The 11,960-nt window shown below is 34.7% G+C and overlaps 1 protein-coding gene across 1 annotated transcript; it reads right to left on the bottom strand.

Moving 5' to 3' along the window:
- Positions 1 to 7,239: 7,239 nt before the first annotated feature.
- On the bottom strand, positions 7,240 to 11,350 carry LOC103940129 (probable 1-acyl-sn-glycerol-3-phosphate acyltransferase 5). The gene is made up of 4 exons (XM_009350205.3): positions 11,199 to 11,350; positions 9,126 to 10,023; positions 8,826 to 8,956; positions 7,240 to 7,815 (listed from the first exon to the last, which is right to left on the bottom strand). The coding sequence occupies exons 2-4, from the start codon at positions 9,689 to 9,691 to the stop codon at positions 7,376 to 7,378; spliced, it is 1,137 nt and encodes a 378-aa protein (XP_009348480.2). The 5' UTR covers positions 9,692 to 10,023; positions 11,199 to 11,350; the 3' UTR covers positions 7,240 to 7,375.
- Positions 11,351 to 11,960: the final 610 nt, after the last annotated feature.

Here is an 11,960-nt window from a genome sequence, read left to right as displayed (position 1 = left end):
TTTTACCTCCTCAATATTTAGGCAAGAAATTGACTTTAACCTAATTGATTGCTTAGCTTTGGTGATATTTTTTGGTCCGTAACTTCATGAACTCATGGAATATCGGAATGTCGTGCCGGAAATATTTGAAGATATTGGCAATGAGAGGTCTCTTTTTGTTTGGATTGCCCATTTAGGCATCTTTCTTATGTGTAAAGCATGCTTAATTGCTACAATTTGAGTCTTGAAACTTGCAAGTTTCAAGAGGAGTCAGGTTATGGTCTCTCCTTTTATGGTTGTTTTTCAATTGTTCATAACCAACTAAGCTAACTCTCTGTAATTCTCTTGTATCCATGTCTTTTTCTCCGTCAACGAGGAAAACCCTTGCGACTCATTCAATCCCGTGCAAAAAACTCACCACTCACATGTTTGAGTTTACAACTCATCTCAGCTACAACCGTTCACGACTAGGAATAGAATTTCATCTTTTAGAATGTCTTTCTTTGTTTTGGTTTGGTTAATTACTTTTAAATGAAAATATGACTTTAGCCCTTAAAATTTAATTTTTTTTTGACTAAAAACCCATTATTAGGCTTCACACCAAGCAAATTTCTTAATTAGGATTAACTTTACACAATTTGTATTTTTAGATGCCTATAATACCCCAATTACTTATTCGTTATGTACAATTAATTATATGGATATTATGTGAATTAATGTCATGAAATATAGTTCATACTATCGGACGAAAAGTATTGATGCTATTGCTTACTTTTTTTTAGAAAATATACGATATTCATTAATAACAAATGGAATACGTATATCAATGAGGATAGAGTGCAAATAGAAGGTCTCAATACAAATCTTGTCGGGATTTTCAACCCGGTCGAATGTAAAAAGAGTTTCACACACCAACATAATTAATTAGGAATTGCTATCTTTTAAGAGAAGATCAAGAGTTGCATCAAGGTTCCTCAAACCAAGTCATAATGTTATCATAACTCAAGCTCATACGTGATAGCATGTGTGCCACCTTGTTTGTCTCCCTTCCACTAAAATGTATAAGGCGGTATTGATGCTATTGCCTACTTAAAATATTGTAAAAAACCATTTTCTCACTTACATATATAATGAGTAGGTAAATTATTTTAGTTTGCCTACTTGCTTGTATAATTAAGGAGTAGGTGAATTATTTTAGCACATAAATTAATTTATATTAAAAACGGCCCCATTGAACAAATACTAAATGATGTAGTTATTATATATGGCAATGCATTAGATTATTGGAAACTTAAAAAACAAATTGTTGTTAAAATTGATTTCTTAATCACAGATTAGGATAATTTGGTTAGAGTAGTTGACTACCATAAACACCAATTACTATATTCATCATTCCTAAAACTCAAGTTGCACGACTATTGATCCAACAATTGTTTTGTAGTTATCAACAAGTTGTTCATGTGGTGCTATTTTTATTTTATGATGTTTGAAGAGGTCTCAAATTCGAAACTGATATCCACCAATGATCTGAAAAACATTTAAAGTTCTGTTTGCTTCCCGAGAATTCACTAGGATAGCATATTTAGGGGCTTCATTTGTATCACGTTTGGATGACCTTTGTAGGTGGGATTGTTCTGAGCTGGATTCGTTGTTCAATGTGTTACAAGTTTCTATCCCAATCTAAGAAAATCTTCTATCGTTTGACCCCAAAAAAAAATATAAATACATAAAAACCCAATCCGACTTGATTAGACCTGACATTCATATCGTGTTTCTCGTGTTCGTGTCGTTTTCGTGTCATACCCTATAGCTTAACGGGTCGTGTCGTGTAATACCCGTTAAAGTAAACGGGTAATATGACCCGACCCGAAATCAACCTGTTAATATTTTCAGGTAATATGACTCGACCCATTACCCGTTAAGAAAAATATATTTTAAATCAATAAAAATGAAAATGAAAAACATAATTTGACCCAAAAAAATGTAAAACATAATACTAAATTAGTATATACATACTAAATTTTGGAGTTGACCCCTTAATGAAAGTTGTAGAGCTTTTCATTACGAGTGATTACATTTTTCACACTTCTACAATAATTATTATTAATTTTATTAATTTTTCACTCAAATAAATAACATTGTTCATGAGATTTGGAGGGTTTTAAAAATCTAAACGACCATGTAACCTTGCCAATGGAACTCGAAGCTTACATGTTATTCCTTTTACAAAATCTTCAATTTGCATTAATCATCATGACATAAGATTTTGTGGTATCCACTTCTGTAAATATTTTAAATTGACAATCAAATCAGTTCATTGTATTCATATAGGATCAAGGAGTGTAGCTGTAAAAAATCATCAAAATCAGAGTTAAAATAATCGTTAAATCGTGATTTTTCGTTTATAATCGTCGAAAAGTTTTGTCTTGTTACTTAATCTCTGAATGTTTGTTTTTTACAATTTTTGGCGTATGCGATCTCGAAGCATATATAGACAAGTTTGACAGTTGGATCATTGAAATTAGTTTTATAGAATGCGTATCCCATCAAAACGATACATTAACTAACACTTAGAGTTTATTGATACTTTCATTAAGTATAACATAAGATCCACTAGTGTAAATATTTTAAATTGAAGATCGAATTCATTCATTGTATTCATATAGGGTCAAGGAGTATAGCTGTAAAAAAATCATCAAAATCGGAGTTAAAATAACCGTTAAATCGTGATTTTTCGTTTATAACCGTCGAAAAGTTTTGTCTCATTACTTGATCTCTGAATGTTTGTTTTTTGCAATTTTTGGCGTATGCGATCTCAAAGCATATATAAACAAGTTTGACGGTTGGATTGTTGAAATTAGTTTCGTAGGATGCGTATCCCATTAAAACGATATATTTACTAACACTTAATAGTTTATTTATACTTTCATCAAGTATAACTCACTAGTGTAAATATTTTAAATTGAAGATCGAATTCATTCATTGTATTCATATAGGGTCAAGAAGTGTAGCTGTAAAAAATCATCAAAATCAGAGTTAAAATAACCGTTAAATCGTGATTTTTCGTTTATAACCGTCGAAAAGTTTTGTCTCGTTACTTGATCTCTGAATGTTTGTTTTTTGCAATTTTTGGCGTATGTGATCTCGAAGCATATATAAACAAGTTTGACGGTTGGATCTTTGAAATTAGTTTCGTAGGATGCGTATCCTATCAAAATGATAGATTCATTGACACTTAAGAGTTTATTCATACTTTCATCAAGTATAATATAAGATTTTGTGGTATCCACTAGTGTAAATATTTTAAATTGAAGATCGAATTCATTCATTGTATTCATGTAGGGTCAAGGAGTGTAGCTGTAAAAAGTCATCAAAATTGGAGTTAAAATAACCGTTAAATCGTGATTTTTCGTTTATAACCGTCGAAAAGTTTTGTCTCGTTACTTGATCTCTGAATGTCTATTTTTTGCAATTTTTGATGTATGCGATCTCGAAGCATATATAAACAAGTTTGACGGTTATATCATTGCAATTAGTTTCGTAGGATGTGTATCCCATTAAAACGATAGATTTACTAACACTTAATAGTTTATTTATACTTTCATCAAGTATAACATAAGATTTTGTGGTATCCACTAGTGTAAATATTTTAAATTGAAGATCGAATTCATTCATTGTATTCATATAGGGTCAAGGAGTATAGCTGTAAAAAATCATCAGAATCAGAGTTAAAATAACCGTTAAATTGTGATTTTTCGTTTATAACTGTCGAAAAGTTTTGTCTCATTACTTGATATCTGAATGTTTGTTTTTTGCAATTTTTGGCGTATGCAATCTCAAAGCACATATAAACAAGTTTGACGGTTGGATTGTTGAAATTAGTTTTGTAGGATGCGTTTCCTATCAAAACGATAGATTCACTAACACTTAAGAGTTTATTTATACTTTCATCAAGTATAACATAAGATTTTGTGGTATCCACTAGTGTAAATATTTTAAATTGAAGGTCGAATTCATTCATTGTATTCATATAGGGTCAAGGAGTGTAGCTGTAAAAAATCATCAAAATCAGAGTTAAAATAACCGTTAAATAGTGATTTTTCGTTTATAACCGTCAAAATGTTTTGTCTTGTTACTTGATCTCTGAATATTTGTTTTTTGCAAATTTTGGCGTATGCAATCTCGAAGCATATATAAACAAGTTTGACGGTTGGATCATTGAAATTGGATTCATAGGATGCGTATCCCATCAAAACGATACATTAACTAACACTTAGAGTTTCTTTGGGTTAAATATTTGGCGGGAAATGGATGGATATAGGCTGCAAAATTTCCCAAACATTAGGTGGGAAATGGATGAAACTCTTGAAATATTAGGCGGGAAATTAATTATTATAATTTTTTCACGTGTTCGGTATTTTTAAATTACTTGATATTTTTATTTTTAATGTGTTTTATGATTATTAATCTCAATCTTTGCCTATAATATACTATAAAAATAAATAAATAAATAAATAAAACTTAAATTTTAAAATTTATATAGAATAATAATTAATAAAAAATATATACATATTCATTATATCTATTGCATTTTATAGTAAGTTTTTTTTAGTAGTTTAAAAAAATTAAATAATCAAAATAGCATTTTTCTTATCGTGTCAAAACAGGTTACTCGCGTGTCACTCTCGTGTAAACCTGTTAAGGACCCGTTATTATCGTGTAACCCGATAATGACCCGATTAGTTATCGTGTTGACCCGAAACCCGTAATTTCCGTGTCGTTTATTTATCGTGATAACGGGTCGTGTAAGAAATTGCTAGGTCTAAACTTGAAGCTAAGGAGTGCAGTTAATTCATCACCCCTTCTTTTTTATTTATTTTTTATTATTATTTAAATTTAGCTGTAACTATTCAAAGAAGGGTAAGGCAACCATCTTACCTTTTACCATGGACACGAAGAATGACTTACATACACCTTTCATGTTATTAACGTTGCATTGGAGTGTTACGTCTTTTGTGATCATGAGAAAAAAATAAAATTGATCCGAACTCTAGAAATATCAACTTACTTACACTGTGTGCCTACACAAGGGGTACCTTTTTGGCTTTTTATCTTACTCATTAGGAAGAAAAATATCAATAGATTAAGAGTTAGTTGACAATTCGCAAATATAAGTTTGATCAGGGATTTAAAAAAAAAAAAAAAATGCTCGATTACATTCACGAGTAGTTAGACAAACAAATGATTGAAAATCCAAGTCATATAAGCAAAAGCACTGTACATCCATGAAAAAGGAAAATCACATTTTTGACTCGTTTAAACTTCCGTAATCAGATTGAAGGGAATTGAATTGAGGAGGAATTTAATTGAGGGAAAATCATAATTAGATTTCTATTAAAGTTGTTTACTAAACTTTTTGGCTTCTCTCTCTCACTGCCACCAGCCTCCCACTCTTTGTTCCCTTGAAAGCCAATGAATGCGCCTGGAAGAATCACTATCACCCCACCAAAACCGATAGAGAATTCGTTACAAATCCTTACAAAATGTTTTCCGAAGAAGAAAACAGTTCATGGAGTATATAGGAAGAGATTGTCTAACCACTTTAATTAGGATTTCTTTGCCCGCTGCACTCAACAGCTTGTCCTTCTACCCTTTTAGTTTTTTCCGTAGATGATCTTTGATGTGCGCAAAGCACTCTGAATGCTTATGCCCCGGAACAACGGGAATACCAAGATATCGGTCATGAACGTCCACCCGAGTCACGCCCAAAAATGCTACTAATTGATCCTGAACCTCACACCTTATGTTTGGACTGAAGGAAATAACATATTTATGGAAGTTAATACACTCACCCGACACTCACTCATGTAAACCAAGAACCTGCTTGAGATACCCACATTCTTGAAATGAAGCACGTAAAAACAAGAAACTGTCATCTGCAAACAGTAAGTGGGTAATGCTCAGAGCTCCGCGACAGATAGCGACACCATGAATGCGACCAAGCTGCTCAAATTTCATAATGTCCTTCAGCACATAGAAGGAACAAATAAGGGGACAGTGGATCCCCTTGTCTTAATCCACGGGTGGGACATATATAACCTATGGCCGAGCCATTAACTAATAAAAAAAAATACAAAAATGTGCTAACACAATTCATGATGAGATTAACCCAATTGGAATCAAATCCCAACTTTAGCATGATAGCACGAAGGAAGCCCCATTCTACCTTATCATATGCCTTACTCATGTCCAGCTTTAGAGCCAAAAAACCTCGTCAACCCCGTCGGAGGTTATGTAGATAGTGACCTACCTCTGATGCAACTAAGGAGTTATCCAAGATGAGACGGCCCGGCACAAAAGCACCCTGCTGATTCGATATAATGGAGTCCATGAACAAATAAGGAGTTCTTACTCATTTTTGAGTAGTCAAGTAATGTTCTTTCCTTTTCCAACCTGCTCAGCCCTCGCACACCTTCCTTTTTTTCACAGCCCTACCACGCCTTCCTTTTTTCTTTCCCAACCCTTTCCCATCAGCTCCCATTTTCAAGGGTCCTACACATCCCTCTCACAGTCTCCTAAATTCACATGTCCTCCCACCGCTTCCCAAATTGGTAGATTTCTGGAGAAGACAAATTAAAGGCAATTTTGAAACAAAAGTCTGATTCATGTAGGACACCAATTCAAGGAATCTAAATACCACCGATTGTTGGAAAATCCAACTATGGGAAATTCTGGAATGTGATTCCCCAATTGAGCTGGGTCCCACCCAAATTTCCATTCCTTTCATGCTACTAAACAAGGGAATTGCTCGATCTATGTGCAATTCCGTTTCCACTCATTTCATTCAGGCCTTTATGTTTCCTTGCTATATGTTAAAAGAAAAATGATTTTCACATGCTATTATTTAATTTTATTCATTGATTCTCTTTTGACCGCTGGACCCAAACACCAAAAATAACAATTTATAAAAGAGAAAATTAGTGTGCAAAAATCACTTTTTTATATTGAAAAAGAAATTTGCTACTCATTAAGTAGAGCATAGACATCTAGTTAATTAATTACATATTAATTTTTGTTTCAAAATCCTACAATCCTTCACATTTCTTGATTATAATGGAGGAAGATACATTGCAAATAGATCTCATTTTATTTTCTACAAATCACATGACACATCGAACGACATCGTTCGCATGCCCGTTTGGGATGAACAGCTTTCAAAAAGCAAAGTAAATTTACCCTTCTGGATCTGGCATTTTCAACTGTAAGTACAATAATCTGCTTCATAGACTGTTCTCAATAATGAAACTTTTCTGGTGTCTGTATGGGATCGAGACCCACTTATGAATTACAACCAGTAGAAGGATCAAACCTAAAACCTCTCGTCTTTCCCTCGATACTAAGATGATTTGTGCTTAAACAAACCTTTTACAAGGCTAAAAAGTGGTGATGGTCGAAAATTGTAAATAGTTGCGGCTGTGAGATAAGCGCATACCGAAGTTACGTAAATTTTAAACCAGATGGACGAGAAAATGGTTAGGTATGTAAATATTACAGTCATGATACTTACGGCCACAAAATTAAGAAGGCACTCCAGAGTAGAAAGGTCACCTTCGGATCCTTCGCGAGGAAAATGCCCTTGAGAATCAAATTCAGAAAGCAACTGGTCCTTGAGATGAAATCTGTTCATTAACCAAGTTGTAACTTCGTCTTCAGATGTTGGAATATTGTCAAGGGGGATACGTTGGACATGCATATGAACTTCAGACGGGTTCACACCAGCGGCATTGTCGAAGAAAGTAGGGCAGCTGGGTTTGTAGCCAATAGTCACATCATAAACTGCGGTAAACAGACAGAATAAATTACATTTTAAGAGGTAAAGGTGAAGTGAAAAAATAACACAATGACCTTCTACATGCTCTAAAAGACGTGGCTAGAATGTCAAACAAGCTCAATAGTATATAGTCGTATAACCTCAATCCTATATGGTCCAACAACGTTTTTTCTTCTGGAGAAAACTACTACTTACTTGACTGTAAATCATCAAAGTGAAAGGTAAACCAAAAATGAATAACAATTAAAGTTTTGAGTAAATGAATGCAAATACAGAGGTATGAAGAACAAAATCCTGCAACTCAAGCATTCCAACCACAGATGTTGCTCCTTATTTCAATTAGAAAGAGTATTCAAAACAAGAAGCCGTAAAGTCATCCCAAGCGATAAGAAGAATATTCCATGAAGTTGAATTTTTTGGAAAGAAGATAAGGTAGTCCAAATATTATCAGATTCTTGTAACTAACTTCAACCCATTCTGATCGACAAGATCTGGATTGTGTAGACATTCTACAGTATGGGTTAGAGTTTCAAAATTCTCTCTGCACAGACCAACAACAAAATCCATATATTCAAATACTTGATTTAAGTCTTTGAATTAACAGGAAAGCAAAGCCCTAAATGAGTAATAAAGTACTGACGTTTGAAGTGCCAAGTTAAAAATTTCTAGAAGTCATCAAAAGCCATATGAGCATACAAGCTTTATGTGAAGCCAAGGTTTGGTTTCATCCTGGGAGTCAATGGATAATTCTTTGAATATATAATAAAGAAAAACATAAACAAATTTCAGAAAAAAAAAAAGAAGAAGAGGGAACTTTTACAAGTAGGGCAGCATTGCTTATAAGTCGAGTAATTAATATTGTTAGCTGAAGATGAGTCAATTTTAGGTAGAACCAATTAAAGGCGAATCAGTCGCATTCAAGAAAAGATGTTTTGCATTTCAAATTGTAATGAAAAATGCAAGATTAGTTCAAATAAATGAGTGAACCTAAAAGATGAGAGGTAAATTAGAGAACCTGCATCCAAAGAGCCCCTCAATTCTTCTAAAGAGGCATAGAAGCCCTTTGTTTTTGGAAGTAAGACATGCTTTAGGACAGGTAATCCATTCTCAGCAGCATATTTCTGACTGCGTATGCACTTCAGCTCACTGCATAAAATAGTTGGGTGAAGAACCGATTCAATATATTATAGAATAACAAGTCTGAGACAAGAACCAATATATAGATACCGTGCACAGTCAAGGTAATGTTGCATACCCTTAGATTATACCAACTCTACAATAAAAAATGGAAAGCAGAAGCAGTTCAAGAAATTACGTGAAATCTGTTCCTTCTGGGAAAAGAGCAAGCCAGAGGGAATCTTTGGGATCCTTTAGAGTTGAAAGCATTCGACGCATGTTTAATTCATCGACCTCCCACTTCCTCTCCACAGAGATGAACTCCAATATGTGAAACGACCAACCAAACACAGGCAGTTTCATCAAACTGCTTTTAAGAATATACTTTATGTATCCCTGGCGTCCCTTTCGCAGTGCCAGGTCCCACAAGTACATCCAATCAACCTCAGTCCTATGGTTTGACATAAGCAAGATGCGCTCACCAGCAGGAACAGTTTCTCCGGAAAAAATAACTTTAGTCTTGTTTATCTTTTCAAAAAGAAAAGGCCACAAAGCTATCCAATTACCATAGAAGAAGGATGTTACTCTTCTACTGTAATGTATGCTGAAAAGTCTAATTATAACAGCGCCCAAAAAGCCGAAATAAACTATCATCATGAATGCAGTCAAAACAAGTACAAGTAAGCACACAACACCCCTAATTGCTCTCAGTGGAGTTAAAGGAAGGTGCTTCATTGCATCATTCGAAGGTCCTTGAACTTCCATGTGTACTCAAGTTGTCAAACCCAACCACGATTTGTAATTGTAGTTATACTCTCCTGTAATGTATCCACGTGCAGTGATCTTAATGGGATGATGCAGTCCCAACCCAAAAGGTCAGTGATTGCAATAAATTTAGCAGCTATTATGCTCCTAGGCACCTAGCAGAATATTGAGGGCACGCTTGTTCTTGGCTTTAAGAACTGAGTCCTTCAGAATCTAGTAACAGTGCGGACCATAAAGTGTCTTAGCAAAAGATATTTCTGAAGGGATTTGTTAGCTAATTCCTTTGGATAAAAACGACAAGGAATTCATCAGTGGAAATGAAATTATGTACCCTGCAAAAGGAAAGTCAGGAAAATACTCAGCAATGTGTCGTGTAACCAAATTAGCGTAGTGCGGTAGGAAGCATTGATGAATGAGGCCATGCACAGGTAACAGTTGGCAGGGCAAAAAAAGCAGAGAGCAAAAGACAGTTTACAAGATGGCATACCAATTACAATTGGTATTTCAACATTTCACTATAACATAAACATTGAACAAAAGCATAGCTAACTCCCGCATAAAGCATCCAACGTGAATGGTATGTTCATTCACAGTAAGCCATGCCTCGGATAAAAGGTTGAAACAGTCTAGCAAGGTCTTGAAAGCAGGTAGGTTATTCACAGTTTACCTTTTGGAATGCAAATAACATCTCCCGAAAAAAGCACATCGAAGAAGAATAAGGCGCAAATTATGATTACAGCAAAACTTGCACGGTAGCTCATTGTCAATAATAAACAATTTTGTAATTCCACGATTTGTACTTGAATTAGTTAAATCGTAAACCAATAGTTTCGACTCTAAAATAACCACATATCATCTATAATTCCAATATGCACAGTCAGCTACAAGTGTATAACAAAATACTTCATTTATTCTCTTCAAACGTAGAAAATTGAAAATGCGAGTGCCGCCAAAGCTTATGAACCTTATCATTGATTGCAGGGAAAACTAAGTAAATATTTAGCGACGATAATTAACCACGTATTACCTGAAATTGCATATAGTCAATTATATCCACTTACTTAACTGTAATCTCAACAGTGGGATTATATACACAGGATTAAAATTCCTTGATCTAATTAGTTTCCAAGCAACTCAATTCTCAATCAATGCCGAAATTGAAGTGAATACGAGTGACTTCGCAACCTCATAAACGAAAAGTTATGGATCTAAATCTGAATTCTCACTACCAAATCGGTTCCAGTCCTTCTGATACACAAATCAAAAATGGGAGTGACGTCGAAACTATTGTATTGGAACATCAGTTTAGTGTTGATCAGATTCACAAAATAAAGAGACAGATGAAAAATCACAAGTGCACTATAATTGTTTCAGAGCAATTAGGAAATGAGATCGAGCAGTTTCCTGAGACTACTTAAAACTTTCTCGGATTTTCTCGGGCAACCAAACAGCAGTCTATAAGCATAAAGATACTGTAAGATCAGAGACTAGGAGTATCAGATTGTACCTGGTTGCGTCGAGCATGCAGCAGCTCCGCGACGGTGTCTTCGTAGATAACAAGATATGCCTGTGGGAGGGAGCCTTAGAGAGTGAGAGGAGACTATGTGAGACCGTGAGTAGGAAAAGGGGCTCGAAAGTGCCTGAAATTACGGATTCAGCCACGGGCCTCGTGCTGACTGAAATTGGTCAGGATGGAACCCGGATATTACTCAGCCCAGTCTGAATATCTGCAGTCGTTTTTATTTCAGCACTTTAATTATTCCATCACATTGTAATTAATCTCAATTAATCATCCTTATGAACTTAAAACCGTTTTCAGTTCAACCCTGTAGTATGAAACAGGTTATTCGCTACACGGGTCTCACAGATCATGAATGATACCTAGTTGTCAATCATGGAAAGGGATCGGATTCCTTTCTACCAAATCCACCTAGTCCAGAATCCGGACCGTTAAATTTTGATCCAACGGCTACTATTATTATAACTTTTAAAGGGGTCCCTTGTGTGTAGCCGTTGGATCAAAATTCAACGGTTCGGATCCCGGATTAGATGGATTTGGTGGAAAGGGATCCCTTTCTGTCAATCATAGCTCCTAAGTTAAGGTATTTGAAGAACCTATTAAGTACATAATTACAATGTAGTTGTTGTAATTTACGGCTCAAAGTTAGAAGATTCAGAAATTAGGTTTGTGTTACCTATTTCATTTTGAGGTCCTATTTGGGTTTGGATTTGACTTCTTAGTTGGATTTCTTGCTTGGTGAAGAGATTT

The sequence above is a fragment of a genome, unplaced genomic scaffold, assembly GCF_019419815.1.
Source record: "Pyrus x bretschneideri cultivar Hongxiangsu unplaced genomic scaffold, Pyrus_bretschneideri_v1 Contig10, whole genome shotgun sequence".
In the NCBI taxonomy this organism is placed as follows: domain Eukaryota; kingdom Viridiplantae; phylum Streptophyta; class Magnoliopsida; order Rosales; family Rosaceae; genus Pyrus; species Pyrus x bretschneideri.
The sequence above is the reverse complement of the archived record's forward strand: the minus strand, read 5'-3'. Positions and strand labels throughout refer to the sequence as shown.

Bases quoted from the DNA above. Each gene is read 5' to 3' on its own strand.
- LOC103940129 (XM_009350205.3), bottom strand. From the start codon at position 9,691: ATGGAAGTTCAAGGACCTTCGAATGATGCAATGAAGCACCTTCCTTTA. The intron at 8,957-9,125 runs GTAATTTCTTGA...TATTTTATGCAG, and splicing joins CCAGAAGGAACAGATTTCAC to TGAGCTGAAGTGCATACGCA. The intron at 7,816-8,825 runs GTTCTCTAATTT...TGTTTACCGCAG, and splicing joins GAGGGGCTCTTTGGATGCAG to TTTATGATGTGACTATTGGC.